The 24,901-nt window shown below is 38.5% G+C and overlaps 1 protein-coding gene across 1 annotated transcript in view; it reads right to left on the bottom strand.

The window, feature by feature from the left end:
- LRBA (LPS responsive beige-like anchor protein) overlaps nucleotides 1–24,901 on the bottom strand; it is a 746,329-nt gene that overhangs the window by 376,800 nt on the left and 344,628 nt on the right. The window contains exon 37 of the mRNA XM_068990001.1: nucleotides 18,440–18,457. Within this exon, the coding sequence (XP_068846102.1) occupies nucleotides 18,440–18,457 (18 nt within the window). The remainder of the gene's footprint in view (nucleotides 1–18,439; nucleotides 18,458–24,901) is intronic.

Here is a 24,901-nt window from a genome sequence, read left to right as displayed (position 1 = left end):
TGTTCCTTTATCCCCCTTGAAGTCATTTTTATTAGTTTCTGAGTTAAAACTTCCATTTTTCAAAATATAAGCAAATATATTTATAGTTATATTTGCTGCTCACTTTCTCAGATAAATGGTAGCATACTGTACATGTTTTTCTCCACCTTGCTTTGCTCATTTTTCCTAGTGCCCATTTTTTAAGCAGTTTATACAGCTGTTTGGTACCTCTAATTTTCTTGAAGACATCTCTAGTCTTTCCCATTCTGTTCTTTTCCTCTATTTCTTTGCACTGACCCCAAGAAGGCCTTCTTATCTCTTCTTGCTATTCTTTGGAACTCTGCATTCAGATGCTTATATCTTTCCTTATCTCCTTTGCTTTAGGCTTCTCTTCTATTCACAGCTATTTGTAAGGCCTCCCCAGACAGCCATTTTGCTTTGTTGCATTTCTTTTCCAAGGGGATGGTCTTGATCCCTGTCTCCTGGACAATGTCACAAACCTCATTCCATAGTTCATCAAGCACTCTATCTATCAGATCTAGGCCCTTAAATCTATTTCTCACTTCCACTGTATAATCATAAGGGATTTGATTTAGGTCATACCTGAATGGTCTACCAGTTTTCCCTACTGTCTTCAATTTAAGTCTGAATTTGGTAATAAGGAGTTCATGATCTGAGCCATAGTCAGCTCCGGGTCTTGTTTTTGTTGACTGTATAGAGCTTCTCCATCTTTGGCTGCAAAGAATATAGTCAATCTGATTTCGGTGTTGACCATCTGGTGATGGCCATGTGTAGAGTCTTCTCTTGTGCTGTTGGAAGAGGGTGTTTGCTGTTGTGCCAAAGCCTTTGACTGTGTGGATCACAATAAACTGTGGAAAATTCTGAGAGAGATGGGAATACCAGACCACCTGACCTGCATCTTAACAAATCTGTATGCAGGTCAGGAAGAAACAGTTAAAACTGGACATGGAACAACAGACTGGTTCCAAATAGGAAAAGGAAGACGTCAAGGCTGTATATTGCCACCCTGCTTATTTAACTTCTATGCAGAGTACATCATGAGAAACGCTGGGCTGGAAGAAGCACAACCTGGAATCAAGATTGCCGGGAGAAATATCAATAACCTCAGATATGCAGATGACACCACCCTTATGGCAGAAAGTGAAGAGGAACTAAAAAGCCTCTTGATGAAAGTGAAAGAGGAGAGTGAAAAAGTTGGCTTAAAGCTCAACATTCAGAAAACCAAGATCATGACATCTGGTCCCATCACTTCATGGGAAGTAGATGGGGAAACAGTGGAAACAGTGTCAGACTTTATTTTTGGGGGCTCCAAAATCACTGCAGATGGTGACTGCAGCCATGAAATTAAAAGATGCTTACTCCTTGGAAGAAAAGTTATGACCAACCTAGATAGCATATTAAAAAGCAGAGACATTACTTTGCCGACTAAGGTCCATCTAGACAAGGCTATGGTTTTTCCAGTAGTCATGTATGGATGTGAGAGTTGGACTGTGAAGAAGGCTGAGTGCTAAAGAATTGATGCTTTTGAACTGCAGTGTTAGAGAAGACTCTTGAGAGTCCCTTGGACTGCAAGGAGATCCAACCAGTCCACCCTGAAGGAGATCAGCCCTGGGATTTCTTTGGAAGGAATGATGCTAAAGCTGAAGCTCCAGTACTCTGGCCACCTCATGCGAAGAGTTGACTCATTGGAAAAGACTCTGATGCTGAGAGGGATTGGGGGCGGGAGGAGAAGGGGACGACAGAGGATGAGATGGCTGGATGGCATCACGGACTCGATGGACGTGAGTCTGAGTGAACTCCAGGAGTTGGTGATGGACAGGGAGGCCTGGCGTGCTGCAATTCATGGGGTCACAAAGAGTCGGACACGACTGAGCGACTGAACTGAAATGAACTGATAGAGCTGTTGCTCACTGTGTGGATGCACAATGGTTTATTCAATCTGTTTCCTACACTGAAAGAGCATCTTGGCTATTTCTTATTTTTTACTATTATAAATAGTGCTGTGATTACTAGCCTTGGTACAAACATCTTTTCAATTATTTTTGCCATCAACAATTTAAGACAGATTACTAAAATTAGAATCAGGTAATAAATGTATATATTATTTTTGTAGATACAGCAAAACTGTACTCCATAGGAATTATTTAACTTTGTGTTTTCTCTAGGAATGCACACCGTAACACCCCATGAGGACAGACACACAAACTGTCATTCGTCAAATCAGAAGTCTGCTGTGAGATACACAAATGTACTAGAAATAGCCAGTATTCTGTTCCAATTTTTTTATACCACTGCCAAGTGCAACACTTAACCTATTTATTCCGCTCAGTAAAAAAATAGGGATGCTAATGAAAACTAATTATTCTTCAGGACTATTTTAGTAGTCTAACAATTATATTTTCACATGATTTCAAAATATCAAACTCTATCCAATTAAAAATCTTAGTGCCATGGAACCTCAAGCGTTTGCAAACAGCTATTCTCTTGAAAGTGAGTGAGGCCAACGGTCACTCCTCATATTCTCTCCTCACCTACACTGAGACTATCTCGTAATGGCGAGAGGGGCTCCTAAGGATAAGACTCTGTCAAGTTTCTCACTTCTCTGCCCACAAAATATCTGCCATCTGGAATCCACACCACCAATTCTAATTGTAGCTGCCACTGCTGCTAAATCCACTGCCCCTCCAAACTGTGGGGGTTTTTAAAATTTTTTAATGCTCTTTATACCTTCTACCATGCTTCTCAGCTCCCAGACTTAAAACTGCAAGGATTAGCCAAGATTCTCATTTTTATCTAGTGGGGAAATGATGAAATGTATATAGCAACCTTCTCATGGACATCGATTCTGACTAAGTGCTCAGGAACTGCATCTATATTATCAAAGAAGACTTACTAGTATTTTGTTCATGTTTGTGTGTTATGGTCACTTTCAACTGTTTTTATATCCAGAAGTGACATCAGGCCAGCCTTGAAACTTCACTGCATCTTTTCTTACAAAACAAGCCATATTATTTAATACTAATAGACCTGGCTTAAATTGTCTGATCTTCACCTGCATGACAAAGTTAGGGTTCATCAGACTATAAAGTCATTTTTTATGCCTGCTATAGCACTACTCATTATGAAAGTGAAAGTTCCTCAGTTGTGTCTGACTCTTTGAAACCTCATGGAATGCAATTAATTCATGGAATTCTCCAGGCCAGAATACTGGAGTGGGTAGCCTTTTGTTTCTCCAGGGGATCTTCCCAGCCCAGGGATCGAACCCACGTCTTCTGCATTGCAGGCAGATTCTTTACCAGCTGAGCCAATAGGGAAGCCCAAGAATACGGGAGTGGGTAGCCTATTCCTTCTCCAGCAGATCTTTCTGACCCAGGAATCAAATCAGGGTCTCTTGCATCGCAGGCAGATTCTTCACCAACTCGGCTATCAGTTCAGTTCAGTCACTCAGTCGTGTCCGACTCTTTGTGACCCCATGAATCGCAGCACACCAGGCCTCCCTGTCCATCACCAACTCCCAGAGTTCACTCAAACTCATGTTCATCGAGTCAGTGCTGCCATCCAGCCATCTCATCCTCTGTTGTCCCCTTCTCCTGCCCGCAATCCCTCCTGGCTTCAGAGTCTTTTCCAATGAGTCAACTCTTCACATGAGGTGGCCAAAGTATTGGAGTTTCAGCTTCAGCATCAGTCCTTCCAATGAACACCCAGGACTGATCTCCTTTAGGATGGACTGGTTGGATCTCCTTGCAGTCCAAGGGACTCTCAAGAGTCTTCTCTAACACCACAGTTCAAAAGTATCAATTCTTCTGCACTCAGCTCTTCACAGTCCAACTCTCATATCCATACATGACCACAGGAAAAACCATAGCCTTGACTAGACAGATCTTTCTTGGCAAAGTAATGTCTCTGCTTTTCAATATGCTATCTAGGTTGGTCATAACTTTCCTTCCAAGGAGTGAGCGTCTTTTAATTTCATGGCTGCAATCATCATCTGCAGTGATTTTGGAGACCCCCAAAATAAAATCTGACACTGTTTCCATCTATTTCCCATGAAGTGATGGGACCAGATGCCATGATCAGGGAAGCCCACTATTCAGTATAGTTTACAAAAATATCCTTAAAGCATATCCTATGAAAAATTCTCTTGGCTGCAGTAGTCGTTCAGGTTACAATACTCATTACTAGATGAATATTTACTGAACACTAAAATGTTACACTAAAATGTAAGATCCATGAGGGCAGGAAATTTTGTCTCTTTAATTTAGTGCTAGATACCCCGTGCTGAGAACAGTGCTTGCATACAGCAATCCTTAATAATTTCTATAAATATTTATTGAATGAATAAATAAATTACACTAATATATAACGTAATATGAAAATATTATGGACAGAGACAATCTCTGATATTAAGGGACTGCTGATCTGCATGGGGGCTACATATAAATTAAAAGCTCAAATATTTAATGTATAAGACAAAGAAGTGGTGCTGACTACCAACATTATAGGAGCTTCTAGAATTCAAACACCATGAGCCAGGGCAATAATCCTTATTCACATGTGGCTTTTAAGAAAAAGCAGGGCTCACAGAAATACGGAGGAGAGATGTACAGGTAGATGGAATGAGGTGAGCAAATGTACAAAACTAGGAAAGGACAAGAAGCGATCTATGAGAAGACAGGCTACACTAATGAAGGAGATGAGTTTGTTTTGCTTTTTTTAAAAGACAAATCACACTTCAAGCTTAACTGTACTTTAAAACTCACAGTTTTTTCTTTATACTTAATAGATGCTGAAACATTGCAAGGTCGTAAAGCAAATATAAGTTTTTTCCCTAGCAATATCAATCTCGATGGGTTATAATTTTATTATTAATGTCACTTATTTCTGATATATAGAAGCATTTAACTTAGTGTTTATATGTAAAGTTAAAGAAGAGTATTTACACTGAAGATTCACAGTTCATATTGTGGAAAAAATAATTAGAAGAAATAATTAGAAGAAATAATTCAGAAGAACATAGCTTAAAATTTTTTTAAATACATTAAAATAGTATAATTTCTCTGAACACTAAAATTAATGTTTTAAAAATGATTTTAACTTTTTTAGGTATTCATATAACAGAGTAAAGCAAAGTTAGTTCTAGGTTTTCTATTCAAAAATACTGAATATTTAATTCTAATGTATTAATAATGATAATACTACTAAATGTGCATGTTTACCATGGGCCTAAAACTAAGTGCGTTACATACAATTGTCATAGAATTAATAATATAAAATTTAACAGTGTGCTTTCTTAAAGTTATTCTCTTAATAATTTTATGGCGCTTAGTTCTTAAATGTAATGTTTTATGTGCCATTATTTTGCTTTTACTGCAAAAGAAAGATCTGGCTCCCAAAGATAAAGGAGATTTTTGGTAAATGGTGAAGGTAAAGAAATAAATGACCCACTTGGCTCGTGTGTAATTACACTGCCTGAGATTGTAACAATCTATCACATGGAGGAGGATGACACCACACGAAGGGGTGAGTCAGAGGAGATAGCCTTTGACTAACTACGGGACCCTGACGATCGATACTCCACAGATAGTGTGCTCGCAAAAACAATTGAATTCTAAAAAAGTTTGAAAATAGATTCCCCCTTTCTTCTGATACTGATCAGAGACCTATCTTGACCTTATTCTCAAAGAGCCATACTTTCTTAAAAAGGTATATGAAAAACATAAATCCTTTCTATCTCTGGATTGTTCTTTCAAATGAGCATTTAAAACGTTTAGATTATAATGACAATCCTACAAGAAAAAATCCTACTGAAATACTTATTTCATTATTACATAAACATGCTTTCTTAATTAGCTGTTAAAAGTTATCATAATACTGAACACATGAGAGGTACATATCCCAAAGACAGAAAATATAAAATCTAGCGGAAAATTAAAATTTCTAAAGAGGTTTCAGTATACATACTGAACTAGATATTTATAAATAGCCTACAATTTGGTTACATAAAAAATAAGTGGAAGGAAACTTTAGAAATAAAAGGAAATTTTGAGTCCACAGAACGTTTTACAAAATAAATTTAAAGGATAATCCTAGTATCACTTTATTTTAAATCCTTAGACTGACTGTATCTCAGAGTAACTCCTATTACGTTAAAATGTTTTAAAATTCAGCCTGTGTACATATGCACTCAGTCATGTCCGACTCTTTGCAACCCCATGGACTGTAGCGCACCAGGCTCCTCTGTTCATTGGATTCCCAACCAAGAATACTGGAGTGGGTAGCCATTTCCTTTTCCAGGGGAACCCACCAAACAAGGGAGGGAACCTGTGTCTCTTGCACCTCCTGCATAGGTAGGTGGACTCGTTACAAGCTGCTTCAAACAGTATAGTACTTTCCCTTCATTTTCAAATTCCCAGTTCAGTAGCTTAGCCATGTAAAACTCTGTGACCACATGAACTGCAGCACGCCAGGCTTCCTTGTTCATCACCAACTCCCAGAGCTTACACAAACTCATGTCCATTGAGTCAGCGATGCCATCCAACCATCTCATCCTCTGTTGTCCCCATCTCCTCCGTCCTTCAATCCTTCCCAGCATCACGGTCTTTCCAAATGAGTAAGTTCTTCGCATCAGGTGGCTTAAGTATTGGAGTTTCAGCTTCAACATCAGGCATTCCAATGACTATTCAGGACTGATCTCCTTTAGAATGGACTGGCTGGATCTCTTTGCAGTCCAAGGGATTCTCAAGTCTTCTCCAACACCACAGTTCAAAAGCATCAATTCTTTGGCGCTCAGCCTTCTTCACAGTCCAACTCTCATATCCATACATGACCACTGGAAAAACCATAGCCTTGACTGCATGGACTTTGTCAGCAAAGTAATGTCTCTGCTTTTTAATATGCTGTCTAGGCTGGTCGTAACTTTTCTTCCAAGGCGCAAGCATCTTTTAATTTCATGACTGCAGGCACCATCTGCAGTGATTCTGGAGCCCCCCAAAATAAACTCTGTCACTGTTTCCATCGTTTCCCATTCTATTTGCCATGAAGGGATGGGACCAGATGTTATGATCTTCATTTTCTGAATGTTGAGTTTTAACCCAGCTTTTTCACTCTCCTCTCTCATTTTCATGAAGAGGCTCCTTAGTTCTTCTTCATTTTCTGCTATAAGGGTGGTATCATCTGCGTATCTGAGGTTATTGATATTTCACCTGGCAATCTTGATTCCAGCTTGTGCTTCATCCAGCCCAGCGTTTCTCATAATGTACTCTGCCTATTAGTTAAATAAGCAGAGTGACAATATACAGCTTTGAAGCACTCCTTTTCAATTCTGAACCAGTCCATTGTTCCACATCCGCTTCTAACTGTTGCTTCTTGAACTGCATACAAATTTATCAGGAGGCTGGTATGGTGGTCTGGTATTCCCAACTCTTGAAGAATTTTCCACAGTTTGTTGTGATCCACACAGTCAAAGGCTTTGGTATAGTCAATAAGCAGAAGTAGATGACTTTCTGGAATGCTCTTGCTTTTTCTATGATCCAATGGATGTTGGCAATTTGATCTCTGGTTCCTCTGTCTTTTCTAAATCAAGCTTGAACATCTGGAACTTCTCAGTTCATGTACTGCTGAAGCCTTGCTTGGAGAAATTTGAGCACTACTTTGCTAGCACTGAGATGAGTGCAATTGTGCAGTAGTTCGAGCATTCTTTGGCATTGCCTTTCTTTGGGATTGGAATGAAAACTGACCTTTTCTAGTCCTGTGGCCACTGCTGAGTTTTGAGCATTCTTTGGCATTGCCTTTCTTTGGGATTGGAATGAAAACTGACCTTTTCTAGTCCTGTGGCCACTGCTGAGTTTTCCAAATTTGCTGGCATATTGAATGCAGCATTTTCAGAGAATCATCTTTTAGAATTTGAAATTGCTCAACTGGAATTCCACCACCTCCACTAGCTTTGTTCATAGTGATGTTTCCTAAGGCCCACTTGACTTACATTCCAGGATGTCTGGCTCTACATGAGTTATCACACCATCATGGTTAATTGGGTCACGAAGATCTTTTTTGTATAGTTCTTCTATGTATTCTTGCCACCTCTTCTTAATGTTTTCTGCTTCTGTTAGGTCCATACCATTTCTGTCCTTTATGGTGCCCATCTTTGCATGACATGTTCCCTTGGTATCTCATTTTTTTGAAGAGATCTCTAGTCTTTCTCATTCTATTGTTTTCCTCTGTTTCTTTTATTGATCACTGAAGAAGGCTTTCTTATCTCTGCTATTCTTTGGAACTCTGCATTCAGATGGGCATATCTTTCCTTTTCTCCTTTGCCTTTAGCTTCTCTTCTTTTCTCAGCTTTTATTTTTTTCCTCAGCTTTTTGTAAGACCTCCTCTAACAACCGTTTTGCCTTTTTCCATTTATTTTTCCTGGGGATGGTTTTTATCACTGCCTTCTACACAATGTTACAAACTTCTGTCCATAGTTCTTCAGGTACTCTATCAGATCTAATCCCTTATCTATTTCTCACTTCCACTGTATAATCATAAAGGATTTAATTTAGGTCATACCTGAATGGTCTAGTAGTTTTCCCTACTTCCTTCAATTTAAGTCTGAATTTGTCAATAAGGAGTTCCTGATCTGAGCCACGGTCAGCTCCTGGTCTTGTTTTTGCTGACTGTATAGAGCTTTTCCATTTTTGGCTGCAAAGAGTATAATCAATCTGATTTCACTTTTGACCATCTGGTGATGTCCATGTGTAGAGTAATCTCTTCTGGAGTTTTCAGACACTGTATATAAATTATCTGAAACTAGAAAGTCAAATATCTAAAATACACTTCAAAGCCTGAAAGGGATAATTAAGGGGAAAGCAAAATCTACTCTAAATTCTAACACATTTTCTTTTTGACAGAGGCTTATTTTATCACAAATAGAATATAATCCATAATATATCATAAATTATAAAGTAAAAGATCATAAAATTAAACTTTATAGGAAGTTTAGACTTTGTACTGATACCAAAATATCACTATTGCAGAGGATAAGAGAGTGAATGCATGACAGCATCCATCCAGTTACTACAAAATGGATTTTGCAGAATGTCAGAATGAGAAGGGACACTACACGAAACACAGTATATATTGTCTTCGTTCTTCAGTGCTGCTGCAATCTGATCCCTTCCAAAGTACAAACTGTTAGGATAAGTGAATCATCTCGGTAGCTTAAAAGAATCCAGATAAATAGCCAAGCCTCTGACCAGTTCAATTCTAAATGCAGACAAGGTTGAAAACTATGGCTTTATCTCTTTGAAAAGGTGAAAAGGCTTTGAAAGAAATAGAAAGAATCAAAGCAAACTATGCAATAGGAATCCTGTTTAATAACAAAGATGATTATATTTACTCCCAAATCTCCAAAGGATGAAAGCATATGGATTACAGGAAAGCCTCAACAAACTTTATCAGTTGGCAACTTAACTAGATTAACAAATAACTGTTAAAATGCAAATACAACTTGAGTAAATTCGCTGGATTGTTCATATCTGTACCTTGACATAATATATTTAACAAAATGTAATCTAGCTAAAGTCACTTTCAGTTTATGGAATTTGACCATCTGAGGGCAACTGGTCATTTTGGGAACAGAGAGATCTAGGATGTAGATCCTGAATCTCTAGAGAAAAGTTTCTGTTATTGTTCAGCTGCTCGGTCATGTCCAACTCTTTGAGACTCCAAGGCCTGCAGCATGCCAGGCTTCCCAGTCCTTCATCGTCTCCCTGCATATATGGTGCCGTCAAAGACAAAACCTTGAAGGCACTATATACATAGGAAGACAAACAACTGTCGGTCAGACCAGGGTAAAGTAAGGCAGCAAAGGCATGTCAAACCCATGAGAGAAGGTAAGCCAGTGAGTATGATCTCTATTATTACCTACAAACGTTTGTTAGTACACCAAATATGATATACAAGTACAAGAACTATTTTGAATATAGCAAATGTAAGCCCTGAATATGGAGTTTACTCCTGTGTTTCCCATTCAACTAAGATATCAACAGTTATATCCAACCCTTTCCTGTTAAAAAAAAATGTGAGAATGAAAGTGTAGGAAGAAACATCTATACATTCTCATGTCGGTGTTCTCTCCCTCAGTTGGTGTCAAGTACTGTCAAGTACATCTAGTATACTCTATGTGCTTGTCCAAGGATTAAGAATACTAAAATGAAGATATTATATTCTTTCATTCTCTAAATAAGGCTTCTCCAGTGGCTCAGCAGGTAAAGAATTCACCTGCAGTACAGGAGATGCGGGATCTTCCCATCCCTTGGAGGAGGAAATGGCAGCCCTGCAGTACTCGTGCCTGAAAAATCCCAGGGACGGAGGAGCCTGGCAGGCTACAGTCATGGGGCCACAGGAGTCGGACACAACTAAAAGCACACAGAGCACTATTCTCTAAATATGTCAGGACGGTGGGAAAATAGAATGTGTAGGTAACGTATGACTATATACATACAATGTGTGCACCAGAGCTGCTGCAGAAGGTCACCACAGGAGATGACTGCTGGTCGACACACAAACCAAACCTCAGCAACTGGAGACTCTATTCCCTCCATGCACTTGCAATGCAAGCTGTGCCCACTGTTCTCACACAGGAGCCATGTCAAGGACATAGCATCCAGAGTGTAAATGTTACTCCAACTATCTGGCCTGTATAATTAACATTAAGGCCACTACATAAACTTGTAACATTCTCAGGGTGGGTGCAGAGATCGACTCATCCAGTAGCTGGGCAAGCCAAGCCTCATGTCCAAGTTCCTTTGCTCATTTAAACTGTCACCTACCAATCTGGAGTGGTCTGCCTCTTCCTATGGTCTCTCCTTGCCCTCTGTGTACAGGGCCAGTTTTGAACATCACCTGGTTTAACTCCGGGGGTTCCAAACCAACAAGTGCTTTGATATATACATCTATCAAGTGCTATCATAACACATATACACAAGGAAATAATCTATCAGGTAATGCTTTTATTTTCAGTGAAATTATGAGTTTATTTAAAAAGATGACATAAGAGGGCAATCATATACAGTTTCTACATTCTCTTTTTTCCACCCAGAGTCTCTGTCTTTATGGTTACATTGAAACGGAAATTAATCTCTTTTTAATACTTAACATTTGAAACAAACCACTTTAGTATGTTGCATTTCAATTGAAACAACAAAGAGTATAAAGATAACCCCATCAGTGTTTTTTTCAAAATCACCTTGTTTGGCTTTCAAAGATTTTTAAATACAGGTTGATGATGATGGTTTATTCACTAAGTCCTGTCCAGACTCTTGCAGCCCCATGGACTATAGCCTGCCAGACTTCTTTGTCCACAGGATTTCCCAGGCAAGAATACTGGAGTGGGTTGCCATTTCCTTCTCCAATGGATCAGGTAATGCTTTTGAGAAGAGGAGACAAAGGCTTGTAAAGTACTCCGAGGCAGACGTATTTCAGAAAAAATTTTAAAGATAAATAGGAGCTAAGCAAACAAGACTGGAAGAGCATTGAAGACACAAAGAAGAACATGAGAGGGAAAAAAAAGGAAAAATGTGCAAGATGCCTGGTGTGGCTAAAGATACATGGAAAAGACTGGCAAGGCAGACTTAAGGACTGGCACCAAGGGGCCCTAAATGTCATATCTTAAGCTTTTCCATAGAGAGTGAGTTTAATAATAACATGCTGAAGCTGCAATACTATTAGGAGAGATGGCAGGCAATGAAATCAACTAGTAGGTTACCTGAGGCATTTATAACCCAGAGTTTATCAAAAAAGTCTAGGTTATAATCATAACCAGTTACTAAAATGGGCTACAGATAGAGCTGGTATTGTTAGGTAGTTAGAATAGAAAACAGGAGTCCAAAATGGTGGTGGCTGCAAGACAAGGAAGTGAAAAGCCCGTGAAAATAGAACAAAGCAAGGTCAAAGGAAGGTCGGAGGACCCGAGGACCTCAGGTAGAACACACAGCGCTCCTGGCTGGCCCAATTTACACAGGGCAGGCCCAGGGGAGGGAAAACACAGACAAAGAGGAGCCAAAGGACCGGGCTCTCTCCTCTTTGTGTTGGCATTCCCTCACACCTCAAGGATGCACTTTCCTGCTATTTTCTAAATAAAACTGAGCTGTAACAAGGAGCTGTAACACTGATCTGTCTAAGAGCTCTAACACAGTCTGTTCGCAATCCAAGAGCTATAACAGGGTCCGTCCAAGAGCTGTGACACGCCGAGGGCTTTAATGTTCATTAAATGTTCACTTCAAATCTTTGTTGTGATGAGACAGAACTGAGGAGATTACACTCGCCTGACAGTATAAACAATGGAAAGCTGTTCTGATTTCAGAATGGACCCTGGAGTTTTCTTTTTTCAAAATATGCCTAACTATGGCCTAGTATATTATCTAAAATGGATTATGATCTAAGTGAATGCATTACTTAATACAAGTATAGCCTAAAATATAATAGGCTGTCACTAACTTTTCGCTTATTTCCCATTTCAACACCATCTAATTATATGCAATGTGTTAGGTCCACAGGATTTGTTCTCTTGACAAACATCTGTTTCTAAAAAGACCCCCTTCTTAACCTTTACTCCTCTCAAGCTCTCCCATAACATTCATTTCATATGAAAGATTCCTTAACATAGCCATTTAAGAGCTGAGAAAACTGAGGTTTAGCCAAAAACAATCTTCTAATTAAGAGAGCTAATTTCAAATCCACAGCTCTATGAGGCCAAATCCCACGATCATCCTGCGGTGCTGATGTGCTCAGTCATGGCCAACTCTTTGTGACCCCATGGACTGTAGCCCAAGAGGTTCCTCTGTCCATGGAATTTTCCAGGCAAGAATACTGGAGTGGGTTGCCATGATCACCCAAAACTACTTCATGAGATAATTTCCTATAGTTATGAACAGTTACAAATTTAAGAAGCCTAACAACTTCTGAAATTTTTTCTTCTTAAACACAATTAAAACACAATATAAGGGCTTTTTGAGGACAAAACTCACATACAATTTTATGAGTTTCGATAAATCATACAGTTGTGGTGTCAGAATCTCTCAGAATACCTCCAGATTCAATGACTCAACCAGGAGGACTCACAGGACTCAGCAGAGAGTCATCCTCAGGGTTATAATTTCTTATAGCAAAAGGATGCAAGTCAAAAGCAGCAAACAGAAAAAGCACAAGGAGCAAAGTCTGGAAGAAACCAAGCACAAGTTTCCAACAGTACTCTTCCTACAGAGTCAAAGGGGATGGAGAACATGTATGAAACGTTTGTTTAGGGAAGCTCATTAGAGCCTCGGCTCCCAAGGTTTTTATTTGGTGCTGGTCACTAAGGTATCCTCTACCTAGCATGCAACATAATTCCAAACTCCCAGAATAAAAACAGATGTTTAGCATAAACTATATGCTTTGCAGAAACAGGCAAACTGAGCTACCTTTACCATTTACTGAAAGTTTTATATTTGCGTAAGGAACTATTTATCATTCAAGCTACCATACACCTTATGATCAGTTCTAGCTAAAGATATGAGTCTGCTATATTAAATTTTTTTCTACATAGCTGTGTGGCCTTCCCAGGTGGTGCAGTGGTAAAGAATGCACCTGCCGAGGCAGGACATGCTGGTTTGTTCTCTGGGTCAGAAAGATCCCCTGGAGTAGGACATGGCAACCACCTCCAGGATTACTGCCAGGAAAAGTCCATGGACCAAAGAAGCCTGGTAGGCTATAGTCCATGGAGTCCCAAAGAGTCGGATGCAGCTGAGCACACAGGCACACAATTGTGTAACCACAAGCACAAACACAACAGTTCTGTCACACACAAAATTATTCTGTACCCCTTTGTTGTCAACTTCTACAAATCACAGGTCTGACTTTTATCCCTACAATCTGCCTATTCCAGAATGTTACACAAATTGAGACATAATGCAGAGCCTTTTGAATCTCTCTCCCTCCGGGGCAATGCACTTGAGAATTATCATCCATGTTGCGTCTGTGTCAGTAATCCGTTCTTTTTTATTGTTAAATAATATTCACTGTACAGATACAGCATGGATTTTTTTTTTTTCTGTGAACTGCATTTACATTTCACTTGAGTAAATATCTAACAGTAGGACTTTGGAATTACATGAAGACTTTACAGAAGCTACTAAATAGTTTTCCAAAGTGGCAAGACCATTTGCATTCTATTCTAGTTTGCATTCCCATCGGCAATGTGTAAAAGTTCCATAAGAGTCTGAAATATTCAGTGGTTTTCTCATAATTTCAGGCAGGTGAGTAATCACACAACAAAAGCATCTACCAAAATGTCTCTTTTCCACATGACAAAATTCACTCATCTAATAACATTCCGTCCGAATGTCATCACTGTTCCCCCTATGAACTCAGACGTAATTACATCTTACTGCTGTCACATCGCTTAGTTCACAATACTAGAGTTTGAGTACTGTTTATTATCTGATTTTATGGTAATTTATATGTATCTATTTCCCTGTTTGTTCTATAAATTTCTTGCCAATAATGACTTATTCAGTTCTGAATTTTTATCATGTCACACAGTGCCACATACCAAACAATGAGCAGATTTTACTAAAATAATGTAGATAAGGGGAAAATTTCAAACTGAAGATAGAGTAACTGCAACTTACCCTACAAAACAAAATGATGGAAAACACCAAACAAAATAAAAGAAGCAACAGTTTTCAAGACAACAGACATCTGACAACATAAATAGAGAGACCCCTTAGAGATGGGAAACCAATAAGCTGAGCCCTACAGTTCCCCCAGCTCATTGTGTCAAGAGTTTCTTGCCCAAAACACACAGAGGGGAAAGCTCAGCAAAGTCCAGTTCAGTTCTCTAAGTTGGAAAGACAGACCTAAGTGTCTGAGAGAAGGTGGCAAGAGTTCTTAGGACTGACAAGTGAAGAGGAGAGGGACCGGGAAGAAAAGGAACACCAGAGACGTGGAGGAGGAGGCTCTCAAGTATCCTGTAGAGCAGCAATCGCTGCAAGCATGTGAGGAAACTACCCACGGCCGAGGAAAGCACGACACTGGGAGAGCTCAGTATCGCTCGCTCAGTGAGTGACAGGACAGGCCAACGGAAAATCATAAGGTTCTGTAAGGCGGGGACCAAGTCGACCTGACATTTATAGAACACTGTGCCCAGTGACAGCACAGTACACGTTCTTTGCAAGTGTACGCGAAACATTCACCATGGCAGACCACATTCTGGAGCATAAAACAAATTTCGAAAAATTGAAAAGCATTCAGATTATATAAAGTAAGTCTTCTGAATGGAGCTAATTTAGAAATCATTAACTGAAAGGTCTCTGGAATATCAGAAATATCTGTGAACTAAGTAACATCTTTCTAATCATCCTCAGTTCAAAGGAAAAATCTAAGCAAAATTAGAAAGGAAACTGAACAGAAGGCAATGAAAATACAACCCATCGAAATATGAGATCCTGCCAAAGCTGTACCTTAGATGTGAATTTATTGGACTAGAAGTGTACATTAGGAAAAAAAGTTTAAAACGTTAATGACCTTATGTAAACCAACAGCAAATTAACCCAAAGCAGAAGAAAGGAAATAATAAAAATCTCAAGGAAAATCAAAATAATAGAAAAAAGAAAAATTCATGAAGCACAAGACACAAATTACCAATACCAGAAATAAGATGGGCAACATCACCACAAACTTTGCAAATATTAAAAGAAAAAAGGAATATTATGAATAACTTGGTGCCACTAAACTAGACAAACGTGATGATTAATCAAAGGGCTCTAAAATATTTTTTTTTAATTGCTTTTGGGTTAAAAATCCACCCAACAAAATTCCAGGTTCTACTTGCTTTTACTAACAAATTCTATAAAACATTTAGGAGTAGATATTCATTGTACACAAACTGTTCAAATTATGACTTGAAGGAAACACTTCCCCCTCATTTTATGAGGCTGGCATTATCTTGATACCAAAAGTTGTCAGAGGTATTACAAGAAAACAACAGACCAATATTATTCATGAATTTACATGTAAAAATTCTACACAGAATTTTACCAAACCAAATCCAATGATAAATGAAAAGGATAATATTTCATGATGAATATCAGTTCATTGTCAGGATACAAGATTGTTTTAACATCCACAAATGATTGCTTTAATATTAAAAACTAACTGAATTTATAAGAGAAAACAATTCTTGACAAATATTCTCAGCAAACCAGGAATATAAGATAACTATAATCTCATAAAAGATATCTATGAAAAACCTATAGGAACATCATATTTAATAATAAAGGACTGAATGTCTCCCTGCATCCCCTAAAATCAGGAATAAGAACAAGGATTTATGCTCTTATCGCTTCTATTCAACATTATGCTACATAATCTGGCAAAGGAAAAGAACAATACCCCCTTCCCACCAAAAAAAAAAAAAAAAATCCAAATGAGAAAGGAAGAAGTAGGGAATTTCCTAGCAATCCAGTGGTTAAAACTCTACCCTTCCACTGCTGAGGGTGCAGCGTCAATCCCTGGTAGGGGAACTAAGATCCCACAAATCAAACAGTATGGCCAAAAGAAAAAAAAAGGAAGATGTAATTTTTTTTTTTTGCTGACAATATAATTGCCTACATATAAAATCAGACAGAAATTACAAAAATCTACTAAAATAACCGAGTTAAGTAAGGTTACAGGATTCAAATCAATTTAAAAAAAAAGTAAAACACTGTATTTCCATACGCTGCCAATGAACAAATACAATCAAAAACTGAAGTAAAATAGCATCAAAAATATGAAGTACATAGGTATAAATCTGAAAAGATGGGTATTTGTATATATAATAATAGCGACAAAACATTCCTAGGAGAAATTGAAGACTACATAAATGAAGAGACATTCTTTTTTCATGCATTCAGAGCCTCAATATAATCATGATGCAAATGCCCCCAAAATTCATCAACAAAATAAAATCAAATCCCAATTTGATAGAAACTGACAAGCTAATTCTAAACTACATTTGGAAATTCCAAAGACCTACAGTAACCACAACAACTATGAAAAACAATAAAGCTAGAAGACTACTACTATCTGACTTAGAGACCTGTGGAAAAAAGTAGTGTGAAAAGCATAAAGCTGGAAGACCAATACAATCTGACTTCAAGACTTAGAAATAATCAAAGAAAGTGATGCACTGGCTGAAGGATAGTAGGAGTGAAGAGAATGGAAGAAAAAGTCCAGACCATCACATAGATGGTTAAGATTTTTGACAAAGGTGCAAAGGTTATTCAGTGGATAAAGGACTGTTTTTTTTTAAATAAACAGTGTGAGAGCAAATGAATATTGACATGCAAAATATGACCTACAATCCATGTCTTGTAACATGTACATAAGTAACTTCAAAATGGATTTTGGATATAAATGTAAAATGCAAAGTTAAAAAATTTCTAGAAGAAATTGAGTACAGTCATATAGGACAAACCCTGAACAAACACTATGCTCAGTGGTGAAAAAGTGAAAGAACATTCTCGAAGATCAGCAACAACAGGAATAATACAAGAAAACCAACTGTAGCCATTTTCATTCAACATAGTTTAGGATGTCCTAGCCACAGCAATGAGACAGAGAATCGAAATTGGAAAAGAAGCAAATTTGTCACTGAAAGTGCATTTGTAATTTCAGTTTCTTCACAAATCCAACAAAGTTAGTCTAAGTACCCAGCAAACACAATTGGCCATATAGTACTGTAATATGTTTCTAATACTTTTCACACAAATAATATGAAAAAATAACACAAAAAATAAGACTATTTTAAATCTTGAAATACAGCACCTAGAAAAGAACAGTAGTACAACAGATGGCATACAGGGGCTGGCAAAAAGAGAACAAGCAAGAAGCGTTACTGACTGGAAGAGCCAGGCAGTACAAGACGGTAGAGATGGAGCACTGTGAGCAGGAGTCAGAAGAGAAACTGCAGTTTCTGATGCTGAAGGCAGAGGTTCTGGTTCCCTCCTGGAACCAGATGCACGTGCACGTCCGCATCTTTGAGAATTCGCAACTTGAAGGTTCTTGGGTAAGGGACTTCTTGTATGCATTCTCTTCTCTTGGGTGAATATCCAGGAGTGGAATGACTGGATCTTAGGAGGCGTGTGTGCTAAGACACTTCAGTCATCTCCAACTCTTTGCGACCCTATGGACTGTAGCCCACCAGCCCCTCTGTCAATGGGATTCTCCAGGCATGGATAGTAGGGTAGGTTTATTTAAACATACTTTTTTTAAGAAGCTGCCAAACTGTTTTCCAAGGTGCCATTTTACATATCCACCAGCAGTGTATAAGAGTTCCAGTTTCTCCATATCCTCACCAGCACTGGTTGTTAATTTTTCATTTTAGGCAGTCTAATAGAAATACAGTGTTTAGTTTTAATTTCCCTAATAATAATACTGAGTGTATTTTTGTGTGCTTTTTGATCATATTTTCATGTATGTATATTCTTCGGTGAAATGTTCATTGATATCTTTTGCCTGTTTAAAATTTAAGTGGTCTTCTTATTATTGAATCATGGGGTTTCTATACCTTCAGGATGCCAATCCACCCAGTATTCTAAATTTACCGAAGCTGTAGCTGCTTATGATTTTTTAATTAAGTTTTTGTGTTAATCATGCATCTGACATATCTTTTAAAATCCTTGCTTTACCCAGGATCATAAAGATCTTTTTTTCTTGTATTCTTCTAGAATGCCCACTTTAGCCATTTATATTCAACACAGCTTCAGATATCCTTGACACAGCAACCAGACAAGAAAAATAAATAAAAGGAATCCAAAAAGTAAAGTCCCTTGAAACAAAATTAATCTACAAAAATCTGCTGCATTTCTATATACTAAAACCAACTATCAGAAAGGGAAATGAAGAAAACAATCCAATTTATCACTGCATCAAAGAGGGGGAAAAAAAACCCACCAGAAATAAACCTACATAAGGAGGTATACATACCTATACCCTGAGAACTATATAACACTGATGAAGTAAACTGAAGACAACAGAGATGGAACCACCGTGTTCCTGGACTGAAATAAACTATATTATGAAAATGACCATACTGCCAAATGGAATCTACACATTCAACACAATTCCAATCAAATTATCCATGGCATTTTTTAGTAACACTTATGATTCCTCCATCTTTGTTATTCTTTCTTAAGATTATTTTGGTTATTCAGGGTCTTTTGTGTTTCCACGGAAATTTAAAATTTTTGTCCTAGTTCTGTGAAAAATCCCACTGGCACTAAAGGGATACAGTACTCAAAACATAAAAACAGATTAAAGAACTAAATATAAGACCAGATATTACAAAACTCCTAGAGGAAAACATATACAAAATACCCTGACATAAATCACAGCAATATGTTTTTGGTTCCAGTAATAACCAAGTAATTGAAATAAAAACAAAAAGAAACAAATGGGATCTAATCAAACTTAAAGGCTTTTGCACAGCAAAGGAAACTACAAACAAAACAAAAAGACAATCTACAGACCGGGAGAAAATATTTGCCCAATGAGACCAACAAGGGCTTAATTTCAAAAATATACAAACACCTTATACAGCTTAGTATCAAAGAAACAACAAATGCAATCAAAAACTGGGCAGAGAACCTAAACAGACATTTCTCCAAAGAAGACTACACGTGGCTAAAGGCACATGAAAAGATGCCCAATACTGCTAATTATCAGAGAAACACAAATCAAAACTAAAAAGAGGTGTCACCTCACCACTGAGATTGGCCATCATTTAAAAGTCTAAAAATAACATATGCTGGAGAGAGTGTGGAGAAAAAGGAACCCCTTCAGCCCACACTGCTTGTGGGAATGTAACTGGTACAGCCACTATGGAGATCAGTTTGAAGGTTCCTTGGAAAACTAAAAATAGAGTTACTATATGATCTGATAGATAAGAGTGCCTGATGAACTATGGACGAAGGTTCACGACATTGTACAAGAGACAGGGTTCAAGACCATCCCCAAGAGAAAGATATGCAAAAAAGCAAAATGGCTGTCTGAGGAGGCCTTACAAATAGCTGTGAAAAGAAGAGAAGCCAAAAGCAAAGGAGAAAAGGAAAGATATACCCATTTGAATGCAGAGATCCAAAGAATAGCAAGAAGAGATAAGAAAGCCTTCCTCAGTGATCAGTGCAAAGTAATAGAGGAAAACAACAGAATGGGAAAGGCTAGAGATCTCTTCAAGAAAAGCCAGAGATACCAAGGGAACATTTCACAAACTACCGCAAACTGCACTCATCTCACACGCTAGCAAAGTAATGCTCAAAATACTCCAAGCCAGGCTTCAACAATATGTGAACTGTGAACTTTCAGATGTCCAAGCTGGTTTTAGAAAAGGCAGAGGAACCCGAGATCAAATTGCCAACATTCACTGGATCATCAAAAAAGCAAGAGAGACCCAGAAAAACATCTATTTCTGCTTTACTGACTACGCCAAAGCCTTTGACTGTGTGGATCACAACAAACTGTAGAAAATTCTGAAAGAGAAGGGAATACCAAACCACCTGACCTGCCTCTTGACAAATTTGTATGCAGGTCAGGAAGCAACAGCTAGAACTGGACATGAAACAACAGACTGGTTCCAAATAGGAAAAGGAGTAGGTCAAGGCTGTATATTGTCATCCTGCTTATTTAACTTATATGCAGAGTACATCATGAGAAACGCTGGGCTGCAAGAAGCACAAGCTGGAATCAAGACTGCCGGGAGAAATATGAATAACCTCAGATATGCAGATGACACCACTCTTATGGCAGAAAGTGAAGAAGAACTAAAGACCCTCTTAATCAACGTGAAAGAAGAGAGTGAAAAAGTTGGCTTAAAGCTCAACATTCAGAAAACCAAGATTATGGCATCTGGTCCCATGACTTCATGAGAAATAGATGGGGAAACAGTGGAAAAAGTGAGAGACTTTGTTATTTTGGGCTCCAAAATCACTGCAGGTGGTGACTGCAGCCATGAAATTAAAAGACACTCCTTGGAAGGAAAGTTACGACCAACATAGATAGCATATTCAAAATCAGAGATATTACTTTGCCAAAAAAGGTCCCGTCTAGTTAAAACTATGGTTTTTCCAGTAGTCATGTATGAACGTGAGAGCTGGACTATAAAGAAAGCTGAGTACCAAAGAATTGATGTTTTTGAACTGTGGTGTTGGAGAAGACTCTTGAGAGTCCCTTGGGCTGCAGGGAGATCCAGAGAGTCCATTCTAAAGGAGATCAGTCCTGGGTGTTCATCGGAAGGACTTATGTTGAAGCTGAAACTCCAATACTTTGGCCACCTGATGCAAAGAACTCACTCATTTGAAAAGACCCTGATGCTGGGAAAGATTGAAGGCAGGAGAAGGGGACGACAGAGGATGAGATGGTTGGATGACATCACCAACTCAATGGACACGAGTTTGAGTAAACTCCGGGAGTTGGTGATGGACAGGGAGGCCTAGCATGCTGCGGTCCATGGGGGTCGCACAGAGTCAGACACTACTGAGCGACTGAACTTAACTGAAGATCCTATAATCCCACTCCTGGGGATATATCCAGAGAAAATCATAATTCAAAAAGATACACGCACCCAAATCTTCATAGCAGCACTATTTACAATGGCCAAGACACAGAAGTAACCTAAATGTCTACAGACAGACGAATGGATAAAAAAGATGTGGTAAGCGCGTGCAGGCGTGCGCACGCGCACGCACGCACACACACACACACACACACACACACACACACACTCCTAAATAGTATTCCACCATAAAAAGAATGAAAATTGCCATTTGCAGCAACTTAGATAGACCTAAAGATTATCATATTAAGTGAACAGTGACAGAGAAAGATAAACACCAAAATGATATCACTTAAATGTGGAATCTTAAAAAAAAATGATACAAATGAACTTATATATAAAACAGAAATAGACTCACAGATACAGAAAACAGTCTTATTTTTGTTTACCAAAGGTGATAGTGGAAGATGGAAGGAGATAAATTAGTTTAGGATTAACATATACATGATGTTGTGTTCGTTGCAAGTGTTCAGCAAAGTGATTCAGTTATACATATATATTTTTTTCAGATTCTTTTCTATTATTGGTTATTACAAAATACTGAGCAAAGTTCCCTGTGCTACACAGTAGACTTGTTCTTTTACTTTGCTATACACTTGAAACTAACACAGCATTGTAAATTAACTATATAAATAAAATAACTTTTTTTTAATGTTAACTCTTCTATTTACTTGCCCGTTAACGCTAGTTTCTTCATTGATAAAATAGAGTCAGTTTCCTTTAACTTTCACTGGCCTGTTTTTAAGATAAGTTGAGATAATTTTTATAAAGTACTTAGCTCAATGCTGCTAAGTCACTTCAGTCGTGTCCGACTCTGTGCGACCCATAGACGGCAGCCCACCAGGCTCCCCCGTCCCTGGGATTCTCCAGGCAAGAACACTGGAGTGGGTTGCCATTTCCTTCTCCAGTGAATGAAAGTGAAAAGTGAAAGTGAAGTTGCTCAGTCATGTCCGACCCTCAGCGACCCCATGGACTGCAGCCTTCCAGGCTCCTCCGTCCATGGGATTTTCCAGGCAAGAGTACTGGAGTGGGATGCCATTGCCACTGGCTCTAAATTAATTGTTCAATAAGTGTTCGGTTCAGTTCAGTCACTCAGTCGTGTCCGACTCTTTGCGACCCCATGAATCGCAGCACACCCGGTCTCCCTGTCCATCACCAACTCCCGGAGTTCACTCAGACTCACGTCCATCAAGTCAGTGATGCCATCCAGCCATCTCATCCTCTGTCGTCCCCTTCTCCTCCTGCCCCCAATCTCTCCCAGGGTCAGAGTCTTTTCCAATGAGACAACTCTTCACATGAGGTGGCCAAAGTACTGGAGTTTCAGCTTCAGCATCAGTCCTTCCAAAGAAATCCCAGGGCTGATCTCCTTCAGAAGGGACTGGTTGGATCTCCTTGCAGTCCAAGGGACTCTCAAGAGTCTTCTCCAACACCACAGTTCAAAAGCACCAATTCTTTGGCGCTCAGCCTTCCTCACAGTCCAACTCTCACATCCATACATGATCACTGGAAAAACCATAGCCTTGACTAGATGGACGTTTGTTGGCAAAGTAATGTCTCTGCTTTTCAATATGCTATCTAGGTTGGTCATAACTTTTCTTCCAAGGAGTAAGTATCTTTTAATTTCATGGCTGCAGTCACCATCTGCAGTGATTTTGGAGCTCCCAAATATAAAGTCTGACACTGTTTCCACTCTTTCCCCATCTATTTCCCATGAAGAGATGGGACCAGATACCATGATCTTCGTTTTCTGAATGTTGAGCTTTAAGCCAACTTTTTCACTCTCTTGTTTCACTTTGATCAAGAGGGTCTTTAGTTCTTCACTTTCTGCCATAAGAGTGGTGTCATCTGCATATCTGAGGTTATTGATATTTCTCCCGACAATCTTGATTCCAGCTTGTGCTTCATGTTAGCTATCATTATAGAAATATTAAATAGGGCTTCCAAATGGCGCTAGTGGTAAAGAATCCGCTTCTCAGTGCAGGAGAGGTGGGATTGATCCTTGGCTGGGGAACATCCCCTGGAATAGGGAATGGCAATCCACTTCAGTATTCTTGCCTGGAAAATTGCAAAGACAGAGGGACCAGACAGGCTATACACCATGGGGCTGCAAAGAGTTGGATACAAATAAGCAACTGAGAATGCACACATGTACAGATATTAACATACAAAGCTCTAGATAGTCCTTCCTGATTCATGAATAAACTTTTAGAAAACAAAATATTAGAGCTAAAGAGGATCTTACTATCTAATAAGCTTATTTTATTAGCAACATTTGCCATCTTTGCAATAAGTTAACATTTCCCTCTTCCTTTAAACCTCAGGTTCTATGCAAACCAACTACGACTGCCTTCTTTTCACGGGTAATCTGTCTGAAATAAATAGATGCATATGAAATTAAGATTCTGTTAGTTTAACCTGTACATTATCACAAAACCAGTTAGTGAAACAGTCAAGAATATGAATACAGATGTAACACTAGGCAGTGTCTTTCCACAAAATCACTATAATCTTTTACCAAGAAAGACTAAAGATAGAAAAAAAAAAAAAAGGCCTTTTATTTCCTTATATATGGCTACGCACAGTGAGAAATCATCATCATTGCTCTTAAGTTACTTATAACTCTCTGTTCACTTCTCTGTTTCTTCTCTTAGACAGAAAGTTCCGTGAGGGCAAGAGACACATCTGTTTTACTCACGTTGGTTTTTCAAGTGCCTTACCGTGCACAGTAAATGTTGGACAGCTGGAGTTAAATAAATATGAATAGAAAAAGTTTCTCTCATAGGCAGGAGAAACAAAACTTGAAACAGCCACATATTAGCTACCAGAATTGTCTACAGTGGTCTGAAGTAGAAGGCAGATCTGATGACAAATTGCAAGGTTTGCTAAACTATTGCTGTGGTTCTCCGATGATGTTTGTTCTGGGGTAACTGCTAAAAACAGATTGTACGGCTCCACCCAGTTCTATATGGAACCATTAAATTTTCTCACATTCCCTAAGTAATTTCAGCTGCTTCCAATCCTTTAAAATACTTCTGAAAATTTTTGATGCAAAAAATTACACCAGGAGCTATTAAAGTTCAAGGACCCCCTACCTAAATTACAATTTGAAACTACCAATTGAACTTAAAATTTTTCTAATCAAAATATTCAAGAGCAAATTGTTACAGAAAAAGTGCTCTTTACCAATAAAAACCAAAATTTCCAATCTGTAACAATTATCTATAGTATAGCTCTTTTTCAGATATATTCTATTTCTATTACATTTTTCTTAATTTGAAAATATCACCA

The sequence above is a fragment of the Capricornis sumatraensis genome, chromosome 17 (assembly GCF_032405125.1).
Source record: "Capricornis sumatraensis isolate serow.1 chromosome 17, serow.2, whole genome shotgun sequence".
Classification (NCBI taxonomy): domain Eukaryota; kingdom Metazoa; phylum Chordata; class Mammalia; order Artiodactyla; family Bovidae; genus Capricornis; species Capricornis sumatraensis.
Note: the sequence above shows the minus strand (reverse complement) of the source record. Positions and strands in the feature narration are given on the sequence as shown.